The sequence below is a fragment of the Phasianus colchicus genome, chromosome 29, assembly GCF_987193195.1.
Source record: "Phasianus colchicus chromosome 29, bPhaCol1.hap1.1, whole genome shotgun sequence".
NCBI classification, from domain to species: Eukaryota; Metazoa; Chordata; class Aves; order Galliformes; family Phasianidae; genus Phasianus; species Phasianus colchicus.
The window spans coordinates 1,773,755-1,799,744 of NC_143464.1; the positions used below are offsets into that span (position 1 = coordinate 1,773,755).

The 25,990-nt window shown below is 48.6% G+C and overlaps 2 protein-coding genes across 2 annotated transcripts; one reads left to right on the forward strand and one right to left on the reverse strand.

Moving 5' to 3' along the window:
- Positions 1–13,265: 13,265 nt before the first annotated feature.
- Positions 13,266–14,228, forward strand: LOC149914520 (olfactory receptor 14J1-like). The gene has a single exon (XM_090126632.1). The coding sequence runs from the start codon at positions 13,266–13,268 to the stop codon at positions 14,226–14,228; it is 963 nt and encodes a 320-aa protein (XP_089982758.1).
- A 5,710-nt stretch (positions 14,229–19,938) lies between these two features.
- LOC149914521 (olfactory receptor 14J1-like) lies at positions 19,939–20,895 on the reverse strand. Its single transcript, XM_090126640.1, has one exon. It carries the CDS (start codon positions 20,893–20,895, stop codon positions 19,939–19,941), a length of 957 nt encoding a protein of 318 aa, XP_089982766.1.
- Positions 20,896–25,990: the final 5,095 nt, after the last annotated feature.

A 25,990-nucleotide genomic window follows, 5' to 3' on the forward strand; every position in this document is an offset into this window, starting at 1 on the left:
TTACCTTCTGTGGACTTGCTCCAGGCCTCAATGTCCTCCTTGCAGTGAGGAGCCTAAAAGTGAATGCAGCACTGAAGTTACAGCCTCACCAGTGCAGAGTACAGAGGAACAGTGACTTCCCTACTCCTGCTAGCAATGCTTTTTCTGATGCAAGCCAAGATACCATTGACCTTCTTGGCCACCTGGGCACACTGCTGGCTCATGTTCCTACGAGCATCGACCAGTACCCCCAGGTCCACTTACTCTATGCAGTCTTCCAGCCACTCTGCCCCACACCTGTAGGGTTGCCTGGGGTTGCTGTGGTCAAAGAACAGGACCTGGCATTTGGCCTTATTCTATTTCATCCCATTGGCTTCAGCCTGTCAGATCCCTCTGTAGGGCCATGCAATCCCCAGGCAGATCAACACTTCCTGCCACCTTGGTGTCATCTGCAAGTCATGCAAGCGGAAGTGTTAATGCTCCAATTCCAGGTACCTATCCCTATACATCACAGAAGTCATGGGATCTGACCTTTCTGGGTGGGGCGGGCTCTTACTGCCTGGCAGTGGGTGCTGGAGGGTGCTTTCCTAGCTGTTCCAAGCTTTCCAGCTTTGATTCGGTCTCAGGAACTCTCTCTCTCCTATCTTATTTATTAGTCTCAGCTTCAATTAGATTGTATTATATTGTTATCTTGCATTCCAATATCACAGTTAGTAAGGTAAATTTTCCTCCATAGATCATTGGCACTGCTTTTTTCCTTCCTTGAGCCCAGCTCCCATCTCCCTGTCCCTTTTCCCTTTCCCTTCCAATTTTGTGGGGCTGGGGGAGGACCAAGGGCCTACTACCCCCTGTCTCAGGCATAGATTGAGCTATTTAACTCTGTGAGAGTGAAATATTTTGGCTGTGTACACTCCCTCTTCCGGGCCTACCCACACTTTACTCTGGGTGTTTCTCTCACTTTACTTTGAGTTTACTCACCCTTTGCATGGGGCTTGCACACTCTGTACTCTGAGATTACTCTGTCTCTACTCCGGTTGGACTCACACCTTACTCTGGGTTTTACTCACACTTTACTGCACTGGGCTTACCTCAAATTTTACTCCAAGTTTACTCGCACTTTACTCTGGGCTTACTCACAGTTCTTTCTTGAGTGTGTTGGAGTCACACTTTACTCAAGTTTTACTCACACTTTTAGTCAACTTTCCTCACACTAAAGTGTTCCGAGTTTTCTCACACTCTCGGTGTACTCACATTTTTCTATCTGTTTTACTCACACTTTGCACCAAGCTTGCACATTCTTTACTCTGGGATTACTCTTACTCTTCTCCGGGTGGACTCACACCTTACCCAGGGTTGTATTCACACATTACTCCATGTTTATCATCACTTTACTTCAGGTCTTCTCACTCTTTACTTGAACTTACCTCACATTTTACTCCAAGTTTACTTGCACTTGACTCCAGGTTTACTCACACTTCCTTTTTTAGTGTGTTTGACTCACACTTTACTCAAAGTTTACTCCAACTAGTCTTCAACTTCATTCACTCTTTACTCTGGGTTACTCACACTGTCCTCCGGGTTTTACTGACACCCTACTCCGGGTGTGTACGCTCTCTCTTCTGGGCCTACCTACACTTTACTCTGGGTGTCACTCACACTTGACTCCGAGTATGCTCACACTTTTCTACCTGTTTTATTCACACTTTGCGCCAGACCTCCACACTCTTTACTCTGGGTTTACTCTGATTCTACTCCCAATGGACTCACACCTTCCTCTCTGTCTTACCCACACTTTACTCCACGTTTACTGACTCTTTAATCTGGGTTTTCGTACACTTTACTTGGGGTTACCTCACACTTCTTTGTTCAGAGTGTTTGACTCACACCTGACTCTGGTAGACTAGAATAAGAGTGAAGCCAGAGAAAAGAGTGTGCAAGCCTTGTGCAAAGTTTAAGTAAAACCATTAGAAAACGGTGAGTAAACCAGGAGTAAAGTGTGAGTAAACACAGAGTAAAGTGTGAGCGACTCCTGGAGAAAAATGTGGGTAGGCTCAGAAGAGAGAGTGTACACACCCAGAGTAGGGTGTCAGTAAAACCCAAAGTGTGAGTAAAGCCGGAGTAAAGAGTGAGTAAAGATGAAGAAAAGTTGGAGTAAACCTTGAGAAAAGTGTGAGTCAAAAACACACTAAAAAGGAACTGTGAGTAAACCCGGAGTAAAGTGTGAGAAAGCTTGGAGTAAAGTGTGAGCTTACCCCAAATCAAGTGTAAGAAAACCCTGAATAATGTGTTAGCAAACATGGGACAAAGTGTGAGTAAATGCCAGAGAAAGGTGTGAGTCCACCCGGAGTAGAATAACAGTAAAACCAGAATAAAGACTGTGCAAACCTGGTGCAAAGTGTGAGTACAACAGGTAGAAAACTGTGAGTAAGCCATAAGTCAAGTGTGAGAAATACCCAGAGTAAAGTGTGGATAGGCCCGGAAGAGAGAGCGTACACACCTGGAGTAGGGTGTCAGTGAAACCCACTGAAAAGTGTGAGTAAACCCAGAGTAAAGTGTGAGTAAAGTTGAAGAAAAGTTTGAGTAAACCTTGAGTAAAGTGTGAGTCAAACACTCAGCATAGAAGAGTGAGTAAACCCAGAGTAAAGTGTGAGTAAAGTTGGAGTAAAGTGTGAGGTAAGCCCAAGATCAGTGAGAGAAAACAAGGAGTAAAGTGTTAGTAAATGGGAAGTAAAATGTGAGTAAAACCCAGAGTAAGGTGTGAGTCCACCCAGAGAAGAGTAAGAGTAAACAGAGTGTGCAAACCTGGTGCAATGTGTGAGTAAATCCCAGAGTTAGAATGAGTTAAAGACACTCAAAAAAGAAGTGTGAGTAAACCTGGAGTAAAGTGCGAGTAAACCCGGAGTAAAGTGCAAGGTAGCCCCAAGTGAAGTGTGAGAAAATACTTAGTACAGTGTTAGTAAACATGGAGTAAACGGTGAGTAAAACCCAAAGTAAGGTTTGAGTACACCTGGAGTAATGTAAGAGCAAATGCAGAGTAAACAGTCTGCAAACCTTGTGCAAAGAGTGAGTGATTCCTTGAAAAATCTGTGAGTTAGCCAGGAGTGAAGTGTGAATAAACCACAAGAAATGTGTGAGACAAACACGGAGTGAAGTGTGAGTAGAACGGCTGGGGTGGGGCAGAATTCTGCGCCACGAGAATGACAACAGTGTGACACCAACCAGCCTCTGCACAGGGATACAAGGAAGCAGTGAGGCCCCATTACCATAACCATAGCAAATCTCCTCACAAACCATAGCCAAGGGAACAAAGACGTTATTGCTGTTGGAGCCCTCCATCCTCACCAGCACCCACTGCCTTCTCCTCTGCAGGATTTCCAATGCTGTTCCAGCCCAGCCCCTATTTCCCTGTGATCTGCAGACGCCCACCTCTCCTCCCTACCCCGCTCTGGGTGGAGAGATCATTTCACTGCATTGCGATCATTTCACTGATGTATCTCAAGCCTCTCGGAACTTCCTTTGAAACACAAAGCCATGCTGAGTGGTCCCTCAGCATGGCCCCACATCATCACCCTTCCAGTGACATTTCTTCTTCCCCATGCCCAGTCTTGAGCTTTCAAGCTGCACTTTGAGGGAGTTTCCCCCCCCCACCCCCCTTCCACATTTCTACTACCAAGGTCAACTCCATCATGTTGGAAATCACTTCCTCATGGATATGCCACAAATCAGCTTTCTTGTGGCCTGTCAGCCATTGAGAAGAAGGAACCTCACCATCATCTTCCAAGGCACGTGCCAGCTTCTCAAGTAGACACGACCAAGTCACGTCCCTCCTGCTATTGAGGTGTGTACACACGCAGAAGAGCCATCACAATCTCTTACACAAACCTCCTTCGTCCTCTATAGGCGCTACCAGGTGCTTCGGCAAAGAGGATCCCACAGTCAGCAGGCACTGACAGATGTGATCCTGGAAGCACAGACCCCAGCCAGGCACCAAGGGATGGCCCGTCAGCTATTGCAGGCTGCAGTCACTGCACAGTTGGATTAACAGCCGAATGCTTCATGCTGGATTATGGGGTGCTGAGAACAGCTGACCCCAGCAACTCCAGAAATGTCTCACAGGAAGAAAGACAGACAAAGTCATTGCATTCCCTTTGCTCTGATAAGACTCACAGAGAGCCTGGTTCCTCTTGTACAGTGTGTCTGGGTTACACTGCATAGGTACAAGCCGGATAGAAATGGATAGGTGTAATGAAGTTTCAGTGAAAAAGTTTGGAATACATAAAACACAGAATAAAACATTCAATAAATAACACTTAAGAAATGAATGCTCAAACCAAAAGAGAACAGCGTGATTATGTTAAAATCTGAATTACAAGTCACGTATAGAAGAAGGTGGGCAGTTCATTGCTTTCAAAACACATTTGTCCATTAGTTTCCACAGAGCATCCTTGAGCTCCGTGTTCCTCATGCTGTAGATGAGGGGGTTCAAAACTGGAGGCAACACCGAGTACAGAAATGACACCAACAGATCCAGAGGGGAGGAAGAAATGGAATGGGGTTTCAGGTAGGCAGCCATGGCAGTGCTGAGAAACAGGGAGACCACAGCCAGGTGAGGGAGGCACGTGGAGAAGGCTTTATGCCGTCCATGCTCAGAGGGCATCCTCAGCACGGCCCTGAAGATCTGCACATAGGAGAACAGAATGAAAGCAAAACAGCCAAAACAAAGAACACTACTAGCCACAAGAAACCTAATTTCCCTAACGAGACCCAGTTTTGAACAGGAGAGCTTGAGGATCTGAGGGATTTCACAGAAGAACTGATCCACAGCATTGCCATGACAAAGAGGCAGTGAAAATGTGTTGGCAGTGTGCAGCAGAGCATTGAGAACCCCAGTGCCCCAGGCAGCTGCTGCCATGGTGGCACAAGCTCTGCTGTCCATCAAGGTCCCGTAGTGCAGGGGCTTGCAGATGGCAACGTAGCGGTCATAGGACATGATGGTGAGAATGCAATACTCTGCTGAAAAGAAAAAGAAAAAGAAAAAGACCTGTGCAGCACATCCTGCATTTGAGATGTGCCTGGTGTCGCAGAGGGCATTGGCCATGGCTTTAGGGAGAGTGGTGGAGATGCAGCCCAGGTCGAGGAGGGCGAGGTTGAGGAGGAAGAAGTACATGGGGGTGTGCAGGCGGTGGTGGCAGGCTACGGCTGTGCTGATGAGGCCGTTGCCCAGGAGGGCAGCCAGGTAGATGCCCAGCAAGAGCCAGAAGTGCAGGAGCTGCAGCTGCCGCGTGTCTGCCAACGCCAGCAGGAGGAACTCGCTGATGGAGCTGCTGTTGGGCATCTGGTACTTCTGGGCACCAGGACCTATTCAAGGAGGAAAAAAGTCAAGGACAAGTCTTTCTATGTGGGCTGTGTTCATTCAGCTCCCTGATGTGATCTACATTTCGTGAGTTTGTGTTTGCCATGAGGGTCTCTGCACTTTTAATCTCAATGAAGCAGACTTGTCCCTGTACATAGGAACGTGGTGATCGTGTGTGGGAAGATTTTTGTTTCAGTATGTATCAGATAAAATCACTAATAATGCAAAAGTGCTGGTCTGCATCTGAACCTTAATGCCAAAAATATGTAGGTCAAAAATAGAAGTTCTAGGGATCGCTTTTTCCTACAAATTCTCATCCTGCTCACCATGCCCAAGGAGTGTTTGCTGAAGTCTGAACAGTTGTAAGACCTAAGAGGCAAAGGGATTCACTGCTGCTTAGCGCAGGGGAAGGGGAGCTGACTGGGTTTCTTTCCAATTGCTCTGAGCATGACTACTTAGCAGACGCAAGACGATTGCATTCCCATAAAGTTCTGAAGTCAGACCCAGCTCAGAAAACAGGAGTCCTCTGCCCATCACTGTGTATTCACCCTCTCTCAATGTACTTCAGCAGTGCCTCATCACCACACATCTTGCAAATGACCCCTAACACTGATTTCACCAACCCCACAGCATTTGCATATTGCATCTCTCTGCTTCTTCCCTGCACTTTGATCGCCTGACTAGGGGAAATATTTGCATCCTGAAGGTCAGCTCACAGCTCTGAAGGACAACTCAGGGAGATGTGTCCTACTGATGGCATCTCATTAAGGGAAAGCCAGCTCCTTCCCAGCCTCACAGACTGCATTGCCCACAGCCCCAGGCAGTGGCTCTCAGCCCCTGTGCACTGCAGAGGGTGATGGACACGTGCCTGGGGAGATGCTGCTCTGCTCTGCTGGAGCTCTGCCTGCACAGGAGGTGGTTCACGCATCGGACCCCATAGCCATGTGGGCAGAGACTTTTCTAGGTGGGAGCTTGCCCAGAAGAAGGTCCCTGCACTGAAGGGGGTAATTCCCTGATCATATCTCTGTGGTCTGCAGATTTTCATCCTGAGGGCTGTTTTCCTGCCATTTCCCTGACTGAGCATACAGACACCAGCCCAAATCTCTGCATTCCTATTTGCTGTCCAGAACCCACTCCGTCTTCAGATTCATTTTTTCAAGTGAAAAAGGGAACCTAAGAGAGCTCCCATGGCTTTACTGAAAGAATATATACGTTAAAGGAAAGCAGAGAGGTAAAATGCACTTAAGGGTTCTCTCTTGATGTGCCCTCAGGGCGGAGCTCTGATGCTGCAGCAGGGAAGCCCTCAGCTGGAACAGCTCTTGTTCCATGATAAAGAAACACAGAGTGTATGCAGCCTGATCTGCACTGGGATGTGCCAGATTTGGTGATACCTGTTGGAAAAGTGTTTGCATTACCTATAGTGAGAGACTTACCTTGTCAGTGGCTGAAAGCAATGCTCCTGCAGTGAGGTCGCAGCCTGCTCACACCCCACACATCCTGTAATCCCTCTCTCCTTTCTCTTCCATCTTCATGTCACCTGCAGAAAGTGCCCCTAGTACTGATGCACAGTACACGGGAGCTGCTCTTAGTCAGAGCTGTGTCTCTGCAGCACTGCCCACTTGTAGGAGCTCCCTGTGTCCCAGGGGCCCAGCCCAGCTCAGCAGCAGAGGATTTCATTTCTATCCTCCCAATCATCTCCCATGCGATGTCCCTGGGTCTCCGTGGCCAACAGCTCCTGAAAGAAAACAGTGTCATGATTGTACTCTGAAATATGCTGAATTAACCACCAAATGTCCAGTGGACAGTGACTAATTCCAGACATATGGTTAGTCCTACCAGAAAGTGTTGCTGTACAAAAAAGAGCACACAGGCAAGGACAGGGAGGGGTAGACTTGCCCTGGGCAGGGCAGTGATCCTGCTGAGGCGGTGCTGGCATCTCATCCCTGGATGGAAACCCTATGGCAGAAATGGGTTTGGGATTCCTCTGGTTCAGTTCAGATGTGCACAAGGAGTTGCCTGCATGTGAGCTCCTGCTCTGAGTCCTTGGTCCTCCAGAGGAGAGTCAGTTGCTCACACACAGAGCCTGGGTGATGACCAAGGTGCCTGGGGTGCTCCTGGATGTGTTCTAGTGCTTGTGAAGTGCTTGGGAAATCCCTGAGACAGACACCTCCTTCCTGAGCATCAGCTGAGGGCAAGAGAGGGGTTAGAGCTATTCTTGGCCATCCCAAATGACAACAGACCACTGCATTTAGGGCACTGGAGTATGTCTTTTTTACTCATCTCCAAGGAGCATGTAGAGTTATTCAGCTGACTGTATAGATGAGCTCTCAAAAGAAGAGGCACATCTTCCTCTGTTCTCCATCTGCTGCCTATTCTGGAGCTCAAGGCACTACAGAGCTGACACACATCTGTGTTCTTCACCTGAAGAAGCCTCAGTTTTCTATGTGCTCTCATGTGAATGACATCAGAAGCAGCCTAGTGTCATACCAGTTCCCTGGGCTGTCCAGCACACTCACATGCAGCTGCAAATGCAGCACAGGGCCTTCAGGAAAGCCATGCCCAGGAGTGTCCACGCTGCTTGGACAAATTGGCGCCCCACAGTGGGTCCCATGATTATGTGCCACCTTCATAGATACCATGGATGCACTGAATCCTATAATGCCTCCTGAACAGGACGATTTCTTATGTGGTTTTACACGAATGAGAACACCAATATGTGCTGGGCTAGAAAGCTTTGTACACTTGCAGGTCTGAGTTCTTGCTTGGATCACAGGGACGTGGTTTAATGGCTTCCACAACTGGACTGTAGCACAAGTCTTTATGATAGATGGATGAGGAGACAAGGAAGGGCAACTGCTCTCTGTGGGAGTGCACTGAGCTCTTCCTGGGGATGGCAGAGCAGCCAGGTCAGAGTGAATGGCAATGGCAAACAGAGGAGACCAGCAGTGTCTGCTCCTGGCTTCCTGATCAGGAAGAGCAAGTGGAAGGTGCCCTCTGCAGACAGATGGGAGCCTGATGTTGTCAGGCCCTTGTCCCCTTTGGGGGCCTTTTTCACTCCAGTATCTGCTGCAGGGACGGCACAGCAGGGCATACAAGATCCAGGATATCCTTGGACAGCGCAGCTGACAGTTTCTTCGCCAAACCTCAGAGGAACCAAAGAGGAGAGGTGCTCTGCTGCATCTCATACTCACCGGCAAGGAAGGGCTGCTGGAGAAGTTGAAGGTCAAAGTGAACCTGGTCTGCAGTGGCCATGGGATGGTGGAGCTGAGGAGTCTGAAGGGAGGGCAAAAGTCAGCCTCACACCTTTGGGCTTCAGGAGAGCACACCTTGGCTTCTTCAAGTGTCTGTGGTGTACGGTACAGAAAGAAAGCAGGTATAGGAATTGGAAACAAGAAGTGGTCAGCTGGGAGCAATGCAGAGTGTTTGTCCTAGTGCACCTGCTGAGATTAGTTTAGAAAGTCTAAAGCTCACACAGAATTGAATCTGCCCAGACATATCAAAGACAGAAGGGCTTTCAGAAATTTATACACAGCAAAAGGAAAGCTAGGGTGAATGTGAGCTCACAGTGAAATGGGGCATGCTACCTGGCATGAAGGGCGTGAAGCGTCCTGTGCTGCATGTGACCTTCTAAAACAAGGTCTGAGAACGTGAGAAGATCTCAGTACCACAGTGTGACCCAGATAGTGGGAACACTGAGAGCTGCCATGGACAATTCTCGGCAGGGAAATTCTGGGGAGCGCCAGGCTCTGTTCAAAACACAGATGGATTTTCTTTTATTTTTGAAGCTGTAAGTCTGAAAGATGTTCATGTCAATAAAACTGAAGCAATTGAACTGAATTGAATGGATTGAAGACCAAGACAGAAATCAGTGAAAATGAGTTAACACACCTCTCAAGTTCTGAAATACTCATGAGATCTGTTTTTTTTTAAGTTGAAAATTCAAGACTTTCAGGGGATTTTGTGTCCTTTCTATCTTATTCCAAAAAGAACAACATTTTGCAGAACTGTGTTAGCAGGAAACACAAGCCTTCAGGTACAGGGACACAGACTATGTTTCATTGTTCATCATGAAGGAATTCTGTTTGTTGGAAAAAAGAGAAATCTTTCATTGCCCATGTGCAGCTGGTTCTCTGAGGAATTGGTGCCAGTGCCAATGCCCTGTGACCGATGCCCAGCATCCACCACTGCTCTACCCTGCTGTGTATTTGATGTCCCTCATCCTCCAGGTGTCTCCAGCTCTCCGAAATCAATGACCATGGTTCAGGGCAAGTTTTCTGCAGGCCATCTGGACACATGCTCTTCCCACTGCTCTACAAATTTTTCCTTCCCTTGCTCTTTGTTCACTCAGATACCTCCCAGTTATCTGGCTGATCTGTGAACTTCAGGGAGATTATAGGAACTTGCTCCACCTCTGCAAAGTCTGATGGACTCTTTGATCAACTCCTTAACTGTCTATCTATGTCTTCCTATCTCTGCCTAACATATTTCTTGTACAGATATTCCCAGTAAAAGACAAACCTCATTAGGTGTGGTTTGGACAAGGCATGCAGTTCATTACATTGTTCTACTGTTCATTCAATTGCATGATGTTTACAGCTGATGGCAAAAAAAAAAAAAAAAAAAAAAAAAAAAATCTTTCATTTCCCCTGTGCAGCTGGTTCACTGAGGAAAGCCAGTGGGAGTTGGTGCAAATGAGGTTTAACACCGAGTGGAGGAATGCAGAGAAGTGTGATGTGAGAAAAACTGATGCAAGTCCCATGGGGCCAATGGGAGTAGAAATGGGGTGGAGTAGCTGGGGAGGACATTTGTCCACACAGTGATGGGGCAAAGCTCATTAGGGGACATCCTGGGTCAATATAATTTACAAAGTGCTGCTGCAACTTCTTGTTTAAACCCAACTATAAATAAATAAATAAATAGTCTTCATAAATGCCCATCATTGTCTTCCTCTTTAAGCACTTTCGAGATACCTCTCCAATTTGCAGTACAAGTTCTGAACAGCTGAAGAAGATGACAGGAAGGCACAAGGCACAGGAGGGCTCTTCAGGTTGTAATGGGCCCCACGGGACTTTTGCTGCTGAGTCCATCAACCTCCAGTGCTGAGAGAAGATTGCAAGAAGTGCTCAAGAAGCCAAAATCAGAAGGAACAGTGAAGTTTCCTGGAGTATTAATGGGCCCCACTGAGGGCCATGGACAAGCAAGCTTCCCCAGGGACTTGTTAGAGCAGATAATTGGAAGCCATGATTGCAGGCAGACCAAGGCACTGGGATGGTGGCTGTGATGCTGAGCAAAGCCTCCTTTGTCTTCTGAAGCAGAAAGGCCAGGGCCTGATCCCCAGAGCCTTGGCAGGGAGATCGTGTCCCTCCCTCCTGCTGGCTCAGGGCCCTTCCTGGGGCAGTGGGATGGAGGTTTGTCTGATGTCAAATGGAAGACCAGGGCACAGCAGCTGCCAGACTCTGCATGGGGTGCAAGGATGCCATGAGGCCCAAGTCCCATGTGGGCAGTGTGTCTCATGCCAGGATATAGGATGTGAGAGGGGCCCAGTCTGGACAAATTATTCAACTGCAATGGAACCTCGAACTTGAGATCTCTCAGGCCCAAGGTGGAGGCACCATTTCCTCACTGGTAGCATTTGGTTCTGGGGATGCCGTGTTTGATGCTCACCCACATGCAGAGCTCCTGTCTGACTGCAACACCACTGTGCTCATATCAGCTGTGACGACACAGTGGAGCTGAAATCACTGAGCTTGTCTCCCCTTTACAGCACAGTGACTCTGACATCTATGCAATACTGACCACTGCCACAACCCAGTAATTCTGACATCACTGCTCTCCACACTACCGAGACAACACCGTGATTGTGCTGCCACTGAACTCCTACCCACTGTGACAGCACAGTGATCCAACATCACCGTGCTTGTACCCACTGTCACAGAATCCTAGGACAACCCACAATGGGAAGGACCCATAGTGATCATCAGGTCCAACGTTTGGCTCCACACACCCGTCCTAAAAGCAGAGCATATGACTGAGTGTGTTGTCTTGTTACGGAGTTATCTGGATCAATGTGTGTCCGTGACAGAGGGCTGAAGGCTTGGCAGTCCCACTGGCCAAAAAATAAAATAAAATAAAATAAAATAAAATAAAATAAAATAAAATAAAATAAAATAAAATAAAATAAAATAAAATATAAAAAAAAATATATAGTAATAAATAAAGAAATAAAATAATAATAAAAATAATAAAGAAGAGCATCAATGATTGAAGAAGGAAACTTATTTTTACTAAACATGATACTGGAATGTAAGATAACACAATGTTATAAAATAAAATTGGAATTTAGGGTAATAACTCAAATATAATGAGAGAGCAAGTGTCTGAAACCAAAAGCCTTACTTTGAACTGAAGGCGCACGGCTGGGGCGCGCAGCCACACACTGCCAGGCAGCGAGCAAGTGAGAGATCCCAGGTCTTCCTCCCACGGCTTATCTTCCCCTCTGAACTCAGAGTCCCCTGGGATATGCGGTTCTTCTTCTCTTCTGAGAACCAGGTATCCAGAAAGTTGTCCGTCCACAGAACTGGAGTATTAACTCTTTCATTCCCGGTGCTTTACATGATGTTATGATGTGGAATACTGATAACAAGAATCATAAAACCATGACACCAGATGGGGCATTGGCAGCTTCGCTCGGCACACACAATCTGTTAGGACAAACAATGCTTCTGAAATCAGCTTGGCTACTGGTGATTAATTCATCTGACTTCAAAGTACGTTTTGCAGAGATGACCCTGTTGTCTATCGGGAGCTGCCAGCCCTGCAGCCCCCAAGTCATCTCCAGGGAGAGCAGTGAGGAAGAGAAAATGACATCCTCTGCTGGGCTGGGCTGGGCTGGGCTCCTGGGACTCAGGGAGCTCCTACAAGTGGGCAGCGCTGCAGAGAGACAGCTGTGCCCAGGAGCAGCTCTTCTGCACAGCACAGCCTGCAGGTGACAGGAGGAGAGGAGAGAAAGGGCAGAGAGCTTATAGGATGTGTATGGTTTGAGCAGGTGTTGAGTTCACTGCAGGAGCACTGCTCACAGCCTTTGACAAGGTAAGTCTCACTGCAGGCTTTGACTCTGCCGCCTGCCAGGCTCAGCACTCAGCACTCAGCACTCAGCACTCAGCACTCAGCACTCAGCACTCAGCACTCAGCACTCAGCCTGCCCGGGGAGCTGCCCAGGGCGCTGCGGGGAGATGTGTGGGGGGAAGGAGTCCCACGGCAGGGCAGGGCAGAGGTCTTCAGCTGCTACAGCTGCTGCCTGGGGCAGGGGGATAACAGCTACACTCACCACTGGGTGTTTTTTTTCCAAGGGTGCTTTGCTCTCAAGGAGAGACAAGGCAGGGATTTTCCAACACCTGTTCTTAGGGAAGGAGAATGAGTTGGAGGCAGAATTCTGAAAGGAGATGTGAAATATGAACACATCTCTGAGAATCCTGAATTGTACCATTCACAATTTGCCCTTATATGAACATTCTCCTAAAGTGCTTTCAGCTGAAATTGCTATCGTTTTCTGCTGACATGAATAATGCTCTTATCCTGAAAACAGACAGCTTTCTCTAACAGAAATTTAAGTGCCGAAAAGAGGTAGGGATGGGCACTGTGAGTGCAGACAGCATAAAGATATGAGGGATAGAAATTGATTGTAAGAGGAAATTATCTAGGAGGCTGAGATATGATTAGGAAATGAGAGGAAAGTAAGAGCTCTTTCAGCTTCTACTTCTTAAGGTACACTAAAGCTCATGCAAGGAAATTGAAGTTATGGAGTTAAATGAACATTTTTCAAAGAGAAAGAAACATTTCTATAGTATAGCAGGAGGAGAGTGTCTGCAAGTTATCTTGACTTCTGTCATTATTTTCTGCACTCTGCACAGGACTCCATGCCCAGGAACTGCAGATGCCCAACAGCAGCTCCATCAGCGAGTTCCTCCTGCTGGCGTTGGCAGACACGCGGCAGCTGCAGCTCCTGCACTTCTGGCTCTTGCTGGGCATCTACCTGGCTGCCCTCCTGGGCAACGGCCTCATCAGCACAGCCGTAGCCTGCCACCACCGCCTGCACACCCCCATGTACTTCTTCCTCCTCAACCTCGCCCTCCTCGACCTGGGCTGCATCTCCACCACTCTGCCCAAAGCCATGGCCAATGCCCTCTGGGACACCAGGATCATCTCCTACGCAGGATGTGCTGCACAGGTCTTTTTCTTTTTGTTTTTGTTTTCCGCAGAGTATTGCATTCTCACCATCATGTCCTATGACCGCTACGTTGCCATCTGCAAGCCCCTGCACTACAGGACCTTGATGGACAGCAGAGCTTGTGCCACCATGGCAGCAGCTGCCTGGGGCACTGGGGTTCTCTATTCCCTGCTGCACACTGCCAATACATTTTCAATGCCACTCTGCCAAGGCAATGCCATCAATCAGTTCTTCTGTGAAATCCCCCAGATTCTCAAGCTCTCCTGCTCAGAATTAGACTACCTCAGGGAAATCGGTTTTATTATGTTTAGTGTTCTTGCCGTATTTGTGTGTTTTGTTTTCATTGTTATGTCCTATATTCAGATCATCAGGGCCGTGCTGACGATGACCTCTGAGCAGGGACGGCACAAAGCTTTCTCCACGTGCCTCCCTCACCTGGCCGTGGTCTCCCTCTTTGTCAGCACTGACTTTTTGGCCTACCTGAAGCCCCCCTCCATATCCTCCCCATCCCTGGACCTGGTGGTGTCATTTTTGTACTCGGTGGTGCCTCCCACACTGAACCCCCTCATCTACAGCATGAGGAACCAGGAGCTCAAGGATGCAGTGTGGAAAATGATATCATGGACAAATTTCAGCAGGGATTGTCTTCTCATCTGTCTCAACAAATGACTCACAGCCTTTTCCGCAAGATGCCTATGTTATCACAGAGTCATTGAATGGCCTGTATTGAAAAGGATCACAATGATCATCTGGTTTCAACCCCCCTGCCACAGGCAGGGTTGCCAACCAGCAGACCAGGCTGCTCAGAGTCACGTCCAGAGTGGCCTTGAATGCCTCCAAGATGGGGCATCCTCAACCTCCTTGGTCAACGTGTCCCAGTGCCTCACCACCCTCTGAGTGATAAACTTCCTTTTAATATCTAACTTAAGCCTCCCCAGACTCCGTTTAAAACCATTGCCCCTTGTCCTATCAGCATTCACCCTCGTACACAGTCGTTCTCCCTCCTGTTTATCCACTCCCTTCAAGTATTGGAAGGCCACAATAAGGTCTCCCTGCAGCCTTCTCTTCTCCAGGCTAAACAAGCCCAGTTCCCTCAACCTTTCATCATAGGAGAGGTTCTCCAGCCTTCTTAGCACCTTAGTGGCCCTCCTCAGGACCCGCCCCAAGAGCTCCACGTCCTTCCTGTACTGGGGGCCCCAGGCCTGGATGCAGCACTGCAGATGGGGCCTCACAAGAGCTGAGTAGAGGGGGACAATCACCTCCCTCTCCCTGCTGGCCACCCCTTTTTTAATGCAGCTCAGAACACAGTTGGACTTCTGGGCTGCAAGCGCACACTGCTGGCTCGTGTCCACCTTCTCATCCACCAGGACCCCCAAGTCCTTCTCCGCAGGGCTGCTCTCAAGTGTTTCTTTGCCCAGTCTGTATAAACACCTTGCATTGCTCCAGCCAAAGTGCAGCACCTTGCGCTTAGTCTTCTTGAACCTCTTTAGGTTCACATGGTCCCACTTCTCCAGCCTGTCCAGGTCCCTCTGCTTAGCTTCCCTTCCCTCCAATGGATCAACTGCACTGCTCAGCTTGGCGTCATTTTCAAACTTGCTGAGGGTGCACTCGATGCCATCATCTGTGTCACTGATGAAGATGCTGAAGAGCATCCATGTCAAGACTGACCCTTGAGGGACACCACCTTCTTTCTTCCTCATGTTGTCATAAACCAGTGTCCTTCACTCTGACAGTGTTTGTATCAGCTCATGGATTAAATGAATTAGACCTCCTTTAGTTCTTTGAGTCACAATTCAATGCCTTTTGCTCTCCGCCTCTGTAGCAGATAAATTTTTACTCATCTGAGGACTGACCTGGTGGGTCTTTTCACACTGTTCCTTTTTCATGTCCATAGTTGGGTGGGGACGTTTTTCCAATGTGATGGGTTTTACCACAGTGACTGTGACCCATACTTGAGACTTTTGGGCAGAGCTTGACACCAATGACCCATAGTGGTTCACGGATGTTTGTGTTTATTGAGAATAAATCAGAGTTTCTTGGCTTCCCAGTGGCCATTTCAGCGCTGAGTCACCCCCAGGACTCCACTGACTTGTCTGGGGGGCATTGAGTGCGCTGGGTTGGGCTGCAGCTACAGGGACAAAGACAACAGTTGGCAGTTACTTCCCGGAGACCCTCTTCCCAAGTTCCATCTGCAGCTTCCAGGGGCTCTGGTCTCCTGTAGGTCCTCTTGGAAAGCTGCCTGTCCCTGGGGCCTCCGGAGATGGCATGGGATGCTTGTGATCACATAGTGGAGCTTTGCTCCCCACTCATTTATCCTTCAATTAATCATAATCCTCACTCATTTATCCTTCAATTAATATGTGTTTCCTATTAATATTTATCGTTTCCTATCTACCTATGTAAAGCACTTATCCTTTTGGTTAGGCGAACCACGCTGGTGGGATATGGCTGAGGAGTATGCTCTGTTTTTAGGGAAGTTGTATTGTATTTTACTGTTGCTTGTTTCAAAGTAGGAAGCAACATCCTGTGCTTGTTGCAAACAGTTCTCTAAGAAAAGCAGGTGAAGGAATGGTGTAAAGGAACTGTAACATCCAGACTTCAGTGGAGAATTCTGCTGTCAGGAAAAGTGATGCAAGTGCCAGCTGGCATACAGCAGACACGTCAGGCCTGGGGAGGTGAGCAGTCAGGTTGTCCGTACTGTGTCAGACCTCAAGCAATTGCTTTTCCTGCCTATGCAGATCTCCTTAGGAGACTCTCTGGATCAACATCAATTGGAGAATCACAGAATCACAAAATGGCCTGGGTTTGAAGGGGCCTCAAGGATCGTGGATCTCCAACCCTCCTGCCACATGCAGGGCCACCAACCTCCACATTTAATACCATCCCAGGATGCCCAGGGCCCCATCCAACCTGGTCTTGAACACCTCCAAGGATGAATGGGGCATCCACAGCCTCTCTGGGCAGCTGCTCCAGCACCTCACCACTCTCTCTGTAAAGAACTTCCCCCTGACAGCCAACCTAAATCTTCCCTCCCTCAACTTCAAACCATTTTCCTTTGTCCTGCTGTTACCTACCCCTTCAAAGAGTTGATTCCCCTCCTGCTTGTAGGCTCCCTTTAGGTACTGAAAGGCTGCAATGAGGTCACCCTGCAGCCTTCTTTTCTCCAGGCTGAACAAGCCCAGCTCCCTCAGCCTGTCTTAGTAGAGGAGGTGTTCCAACACCCTGATCATTTCCATGGCTCTCCTCTGGATCCTCTCCAAAAGAATGATGCTCCAAAAGCAACAAGATGCACTACTTTAAAACACAAAACATTTTTATTGGGTGCCTTTTGAAGTCTTTTTTCTTTACTACATTATGAAACCTCTCCAACTATCTATATAAATCTTGACTTCAAACACATTATGGAACAGACATGGCTCATTGCAACTTGCTGTACTTCAGAGAGACCCGTGGTACATTTGATGTCAGGTCTAAGAACCTCAGGTATTGAGTGGATAATGTTGTAAGCACTTGAGAAAGTAAAGTTGGAAGAAAAAGAGGAGGGATCTTGGCGTAGTAATGGGGCCCACTGAGGGATATTACCAACACAGCCTCCCTTGGACTTGTTAGAGCAGGGAATTGTAGGCAATGATTATAGTTAGGTAAAGCATTGTGCTGAGAAATCTTCTGGTTTGTTTGATGAAGAAAGACAAGGCCTGACATCCAGACCCTGGAGGGGAGATCCATCGTATGTGAGGGAATGAGCTCAGGGCTCATCCTGGGGTTGGTGTGGTGGGGCAGATTGTACTCCATGTGAAGGACAGCAGTGTGGCACCTCCCAGCCTCTGCACAGGGATGCAAGGAGGCATTGAGGACCCATTACCATAACCATAATAAATCTCCTCACAAACCATGGCCAAGGGGACAAAGATTTCACTGCTTTTGGGGCCTTCCATCCTCACAAGCACCCATTGCCTTCTCTGCAGGATTTCCAATGCTGCTCCAGCCCAGCCCCTATTTCCCTGTGGTCTGCAGACACCCACCTCTCCTCTCTGCCCCGCTCTGACCCTGGCACTGCAGTCATGTCACTGATGTCTCTCAAGCCCCTCTGAAAGCCCCTTGAAACACAAAGCCATGGAGTGATTCCTCATCATGGCCCCACATCATAACCCTTCCAGTGACATTTCTTCCTCCTCATGCCCAGTCTCGAGCTTTCAAGCTGCACTGTGAGGGAGTTTTTTCCCCCCTTTGCTCATTTCCACTACCAAGGTCAACTCCATCATGTTGGAAATCACTTCCTCATGGAAACGCCACCCATCAGCTTTCTTGTGGCCTGTCAGCCATTGAGAAGAAGGAACCTCACCATCATCTTCCAAGGCACATGCCAGCTTCATGGACAGACACAACCAAGTCACATCCCTCCTGCTATGGAGTTGTGTCCTCACACAGAAGAGCCATCACAATCCCTTACACAAACCTCCTTCTTCCTCCATGGGCCCTGCCAGGTGCTCAGGCAGACAGGATCCCACAGGCAACACGGCAACCTGGCACTTTCTGTCGGCCTCTCAGGGACACTGCAGATGTGATCCTGTGTGCACAGATCCCAGCCAGAAGTCAAGGGCTGACCACCAGCTGCTTCAGGCAGAAGGCAGCACACCATTCCTTTCTGGGACACGCTCCTGGGGCTGGCCTGTCAACTGCACACACAGAAGTGACCTCACAGCCACCTTCACAGCCTCGTGCCACCTGCAGGCCCATGAGGGCCTGAGGTAGAGCTGAGCTCATGGCAGCATTCCTACCCACCTCCTCCTTATGGCCTCAAGCTGATCAGTCACACGTCACCTCCTGTACAGACATCGCCTCACATTCATCACTGCATTACATGGATTTGCTCTAAGGCTCCACCATTCCTGCTCTGCCCTGAAGAGCCAAGTACCCAAAGTTTAGGGTTAGGGGAGGGGTTGATGTTCAAGAGGGCAGAGCGCAGGAGCAGGGTCTGTGGGTGTTGGGTGTTCAGGATAGGGATTAAGGGTTAGACGTCACCTTTTGGGGCAGCAAGTAAGCAAAGGTTTGGTGAGAGGGCTTGGTGTTCTGCTTAGGTTTTCAGGACAGTGTTAGGGTACAGGTAAGCAATACGGATTAGCGTTCTGTTTTGGGCTGCAGTGAGGGTATTTAACAATTGTTAAATACAGTACTATAATGCTAGCAATTAAAGCTTGGTTTTAGCATGAGTGGGAGAGTAAGTGTGGGAATCTGTGCAGTCCATTCCTTGGGAATGTTCTTGGCAGCAACAATTATAGAAGCCCTGAGCCTACAGGCACTGCCATGAGGAGATCTCCATTAACAATGGACTTGCTGTGGTGGAAACTGTGTGACAGAAGTGCCCACTGCGTGTTCTTGCTTGTGTTTGCAGCCACAGAGCAGCACTGTCACCAAGCCACAGGAGCTGCAAGGCTAAGGGGCTATGGGGCTGAGTTTCAGCTCAACACACCGCCAACACATCACTGAATTCTGTCTCTTAGTGCAACCCTGAGCCTTTTCTTGAAAAGTTTCTGTCTCACCTCTGTTGGCTGTTCCATTCCTGAGATGGAAGTGGCACCTGACTCAGGAAGGAGAAGGACACAGAGCTCTGCAGGAGGACCTGCACCACCTGCCCAGCAGCTCTGAGCTACCCCACAGTTGCACTTCCTACCTACAAATTCATGCTCCAGAATGTCTCCTGAGAGTCCTGGGGAACCTTTCCTGGCTCTCATGTGTGCTTCAGCTACCATAGGCTTTCCTGGACGCAGTGCCCACCTCTGTGTGGCAAATGGAAAGAAGACTGAAGGGAGACTTCAGGGAAAAGTCTAAGCCTCTGAGATGAAAACCCATATCCAAGACATTTTCATACACAAGGTCTCACAGGGACTGAGGAAGAGGGGATCTGACAACCAACGTGCAAACCAGGTGCTGCTGCTGGCCTGTCAGAGGCACTGACAGATGTGAGCCTGAAAGCACAGACCCCAGCCAGGCGCCAAGGGATGGCCTGTCAGCTATTGCAGGCTGCAGTCACTGCACAGTTTGATTAACAGCTGTATGCTTCGTGCTGGATTATGGGGTGCTGAGAACAGCTGACCCCGAAAGCTCCATAAATGTCCCACAGTAAGGAAGACAGACAAAGTCATTGCATTCCCGTTGTTTGGATAAGCTTCACGGAGATCCTGTTTTATAATGTACTGTGTGACTGGGCAACACTGCAAAGGTACAAACTGAGTAGTAATTGATGTGGATAATGACATTTAAATGAAAAACATTAGAACACATAAAACACGGAATAAAACATTCAATAAATTACACTTAGAAAAGTAATACGTAAACCAAGTAAGACAGTTTGATTCTGTCAAAAACTGTATTACAACTCTTAGATAGAAAAAGGTGGGCAGTTCACTGCTTTCGAAACGCATTTGGTCATCAGTTTCCAAAGAGCATCTTTGAGCTCCTGGTTCCTCATGCTGTAGATGAGGGGGTTCACAGCTGGAGGCACCACTGAGTACAGAAATGACACCACCAGGTCCAGGGATGGGGAGGAAAGTGATGGGGGTTTCAGGTGGGTAAACATCACGGTGCTGAGAAATAGGGAGAGCACGGCCAGGTGAGGGAGGCACGTGGAGAAGGCTTTGTGCCGTCCCTGCTCAGAGGGCATCCTCAGCACGGCCCTGAAGATCTGCACATAGGACACAACAATGAATACAAAGCACCCAAAGAAGGCAAGAATACTAACAACAATAAGCCCAACTTCCCTGAGATAGGATTTTGAGCAGGAGAGCTTGAGAATCTGGGGGATTTCACAGAAGAACTGATCCACAGCATTCCCTTTGCAGAGAGGCAGGGAAAATGTATTGGCAGTGTGCAGCAGGGAATAGAGAACCCCAGTGCCCCAGGCAGCTGCTGCCTTGGTGGCACAAGCTCTGCTGTCCATCAAGGTCCCGTAGTGCAGGGGCTTGCAGATGGCAACGTAGCGGTCATAGGACATGATGGTGAGAATGCAATACTCTGCTGAGATGAAGAAGAGAAAGAAAAAGACCTGTGCAGCACATCCTGCGTAGGAGATGTGCCTGGTGTCCCAGAGGGCATTGGCCATGGCTTTGGGGAGAGTGGTGGAGATGCAGCCCAGGTCGAGGAGGGCGAGGTTGAGGAGGAAGAAGTACATGGGGGTGTGCAGGCGGTGGTGGCAGGCTACGGCTGTGCTGATGAGGCCGTTGCCCAGGAGGGCAGCCAGGTAGATGCCCAGCAAGAGCCAGAAGTGCAGGAGCTGCAGCTGCCGCGTGTCTGCCAACGCCAGCAGGAGGAACTCGCTGATGGAGCTGCTGTTGGGCATCTGCAGTTCCTGGGCAGGGAGTCCTGTTCAGAGAGCAGAAGATAATGATGAGTCAAGACCTTTTTCAGAAACACTCCTCCTGCTAAACTTCAAATTTTTTTGCTCCATAACTTGAATTTATTTTCATGAAGTTTAGCACTCCATAAGCAGAAGACCATTATGGAGCTTTTACATTTCTCTCATTTCCTAATCTTATCCCATCTCCCTGGGTACTTTCATCTGTTTCCCTGTCTCATATCTTTAACACAACTGCTCTAAAAGCACCCAGCACCAACTGCTGTGCCCTTAAAATTCTATTAGAGTAAGTTGACTGATTGCAGGGTAAGTACATGTATGTACTTCATGTCTGCAGAAAACGATGGTATAGTAATTTTGTTCTATTGCTCAAGAGAGGAGAGGCTGAAAGCACATTCTGTGTGACTGTTCATAGAACAATTGATTGAGAAAAGTGTGATTCAGGAGTCTCAGAGGTGTGTTCAAAGTTGACAGCCCCTTTTAAATTTCTGCCTTGAATCATTTTCTTTACACTGAGAAAAGGAAAATCCCTGCCTTGTCTCTCCTCTTGCACAGTGCCCTTCGAAACACTCTGGCATGCACTGTATCTATGATGCCCCTGCCTGAGGCAGCAGCTGTGGCAGCTGTCGTGCCGGGGGCCTCCTTCCCCCCACACATCTCCTGCAGCGCCCTGGGCAGCTCCCCAGGCAGGCTGAGTGCTGAGCCTGGCAGGCGGCAGAGTCCCTGCCCCGGCACACAGCCCCTGGGGCACAGCAGGGACCTGCTCTGCAGGACAGCCCTGGGCACCCGGCTGCAGCCCCGGCTGCACAGCCTGCAGCCGTCCTGGGACACGCAGCCCTCAGGGCTGTGCTCTGATGCAGCAGCAGGGAAGCCTTCAGCTGGAGCAGGTCTTTTTCCATGATCAAGAAACTGAGCGTGTGCAGCCTGTTTTGCAAAGGGATGTCCCTGATTTAGATATCCATATCCCTGCAGTAAAGCCCACTCTGCTGCCCACAGCCAGAGACTTACTGGGTCAAGGGCTGTGAGCAATGCCCTTCCAGTGAGCTCACATCCTGCTAGCATACCACTCTGCCTGTACGCTCTTTTCCTTCTTCTCTCTGTCACTTGCAGATCATGCCCCCAGCCCTGCAGTGTGTTGCACAGGAGCTGCTCCTGGGCACAGCTGTCTACCTGCTGTGCTGCCCACTTGTATGAGCTCTCTGTGTCCCAAGAGCCCAGAGCAGCTCAGCAGCAGAGAATGTCATTTCTATCCTCCCAAAGACCTCCCTTGAGATGTCCCTGGGTCTCCAGGGCCAACAGCTCCTGTAAGACAACTGCATCATGACTGTACTCTGAAATCTGCTGAATTAACCACCAAATGCCCACTGGACAGTGGCCAACTCCAGACATATGGTTAGTCCAACCCGAGAGTGTCTGCTGTAACAAAAAGGGCACACAGACCTGGACAGGGAGGGGTGGACTTCCCCTGGGCAGGGCAATGATCCAGCTGAAGCAGTGCAGGCATCTCATCCCTAGATGGAAACCCTATGACTGAAATGGGATTCAGCTCCCCACGGAACCCCAGGAGCTGAGATTCCTCTGGTTCATTTCAGATGTGCACAAGGAGTTGCCTGCATGTGAGCTCTTCTCCGAGTCCTTGGTCCTTCAGCAGCAGGGAGTCAGTTGCTCACACACAGACCCTGGGTGATGACCAAGGTGCCTGGGGTGCTCCTGGATGTGTGCTAGTGCTTGGGAAGTGTGTGGGAAATCCCTGAGACAGACACCTCCTTCCTGAGCATCAGCTGAGGGCAAGAGAGGGGATAGTGGTATTCTTGTTCATCCTAAATGGCAACAGACTCCTGCGTTTAGGGCACCCAAGTGTGCCTTTTCCACCCATCTCCATGGAACATGGAGAGTTATGCAGCTGACTAAATGGATCTTTCTCTGTTCTCTATCTACTGCATATTCTGAAGCTCAAGGCACCACAAAGCTAATACACGTCTTTATTCTTCAACTGATGAAACCTCAGTTTTCTATAGGCTCTCATGTGAATGGCATCAGAAGCAGCCTAGTGTCATGCCAGTTCCCTGGGCTGTCCAGCACACTCACATGCAGCTGCAAATTCAGCACTGGGCCTTCAGGAAAGCCATGTCCTTGCTTTGTCTGTGCTGCTTGGGCAACTTGGCGCCCCACAATGTGTTCAATGCCTTTGTGACACCTTTATAAATGCCACTGATTTATGAGGGCCAATGGCATCCTGGCCTGCATTAGAAATAGTGTGGCCAGCAGGAGCAGGGAGGGAATCATCCCACTGTACTCAGCACTGGTGAGGCCGCACCTTGACTATTGTGTCCAGTTTCGGGCCCCTGACTACAAGAAAGACATTGAGGCCCTGGAGCGTGTCCAGAGAAGGGCAATGAAACTGGTGAGGGGTCTGGAGCACAAGGGGGTCTTAAGAGGAGCGGCTGAGGGAGCTGGGATTGTTTAGAGCTGGTAGTAGCAATGGTAATGGGAGGATAGTTGGGCTAGATGATCTTACAGGTCATTTCCAACCTTGTGATTCTATGATTCTATGATTCTATGATTCTATGGATGCACTGAATCCAATAATGCCTCCTGAACAGGATGTATTTTTATGTGTTTTTACACTAATGAGAACACCAGCATATGCTGGGCTAGAAAGCTTTGTACACTTGCAGGTCTGAGCTCTTGTTTGGACCACAGGGATATGCTTATATGGCTTCCACAACTGGACGGTAGCACAAGTCTTTACAATGGATGAGCAAGAAGACAAGGCAGGGCCACTGCCCTCTGTGAGAATGCACTGAGCTCTTTCTGGGGATGGCAGAGCAGCCAGGTCAGAGTGAATGGCAATGGCAAACTGAGGAGACCAACACTGTCTGTTCCTGGCTTCCTGATCAGGAAGAGCAAGTGGAAGGTGCCCTCTGCAGACAGGTGGGAGCCTCATGTTGTCAGGCCCTTGTCCCCTTTGGGGGCCTTTTCTACTGCAGGGACAGCAGAGCAGGGCATACACCATCCAGAAGATCCCTGCAGAGCACAGATGGCAGCTTCTTGAACAAGCCATACAGGAATCAGAGATGAGGGGTGCTCTGCCAGATCTCATACTCACTGGCAAGGAAGGGCTGGTGGGGAAAGGAAATGTCAAAGGGAACTTGGTCTGCAGTGGCCATGGGATGTTGGAGCTGAGGAGTCTGAAGGGAGGGCAAAAGACACGTTCACACATCTGAGCTTCAGGAGAGCACACCTTGGCTTCTTCAAGTATCTGTGGGGTACAGAACAGCAGGGAAAGGCTCTGAGGGAATAGAGTAAAAAAATGTGGTAACTATCTGAGGATCTTGGCTTCCAGGCAGAATACGTCCATTCCAAGGAAGAGGAAGACAAACAAAAATGTCAGAATTCCTGCATGGTTGGGAATGGATTGATCTCACCCAAACACTGAAAGGAAGCAAATAGGTAGTGGAAACAAGAAGAGGTCACCTGGCAGCAATGCAGAGACTTTGTCCAGAGTACCTGTTGAGATGAATATAGGTAAGTCAGAGTTCAACTGCAATTGAATGTGCCCAGGCATATTGTAGAAATACAATGTAGTTTATGAAAGGAAGGCTAGAGAGAATGTGGGCCCAGTGTAGAATGGGGCAGGGAACCTGGTGAGACAGGACATGGAAAAGCCTCTGATACTCATTTTCTTCCTGACCTCACGGTTTATTAGTTGGTCTGGGCTTCTTGGAATCCTAGGTGCCAGAGACAGGTGGGAACTGTTAGTGTAAGGCAGATGTACTGTTGGTGAAGAAAGAGGTGGAATACCTAAGCAAACAGGATCCCCAGTTGGAAGAGGCCGACAGGAATGGTAGGATTTTGGAATGGTTTGGGTTGGAAGGACCTTAAAGACCATCCAGTTCCATCTGCCTTGCTGTGGGCAGGGCTGTCACACAGTAGATCAGGATGCCTGGAGCCCTTGACATCTCGAACATCTCCAGGGATGGGGCAGTCCCATCTTCTCTGGGCAGCCTGTTCCCTACCAGTTCCATGCCTCACATCATGATCTATGGAATGTTAGAAATTCCTTCCAAATGTCCAATGTAAATCTCTCTTTCAGTTTATTATCTTGTCATCCTAGCCCTACAATTCAGAAGTAATGTAAGAAGTCTGTCTCCACCTTTTTGTGTTTGAGCAAGACCATGGCTAAAAGATGGAAGGAAGGTATAATGCAGAGTAGTGCCTCCACATTTCAGATCCCCAACACAAGGAAGATGTCTGCAAGTGGGAGATGGTATAAATGTGTTCACACTTCTCAACTTCAAATATTCTCATGTGTCATTTCTCACTTTTTAAGCTGTAGACACTCATATTTGAGGGATATTGTGTCTTTTATTTTATTTATTTATTTAGATACTTTTCCTAAAAGGACAATGTTTTCCAGAACTGTGTTAGCAGGACACAGATGCCTTCAGGCACAGGGACACAGACAGTGGTGCCAGTGCCAATGCCCTATGACTAATGCCCAGCATCCACTGCTGCTCTACCCTGCTGCGTATTTGATGTCCCTCATCCTCCAGGTGTCTCCAGCTCTCCTAAATCAGTGACCATGGTTCAGGGCGTGTTTTCAGCCTTGAAAACCTCCCAGCTATCTGGCTGATCTGTGACCTTCACAGAGATTACTGGAACTTGCTCCATCTCTCCAAAATGTGATGGACTCTTTTCTCAGTTCCTTAGCTGTGACTGTATCTATCCCTTCCTATCCCCGTCTAACTCATTTCTTGTACAAATATTCCGAGTGAAAGACAAACATTATTAGGTGCATCTTGGACAAGGCATGCAGTTATCACTGTGTTTTACCATTCATTCAATTGCATCATGTTTACAAAAGTTTGTTGGCAAAAAAAAAAAAAAAAAAAAAGAGAGAGAGAGAGAAATCTTTCCTTGCCCATGTGCAGCTGGTTCTCTAAGGAAAGCCAGTGGGAGTTGGTGCAAAAGACGTTTAACTCTGAGTGGGTAACTGCAGAGGAGAAGTGTGATGTGATGTGATGAAAAGAGGTGCAAGTCCCATAGGGAAAAATGAGTAGAAGTGGGGTGGAAAAGT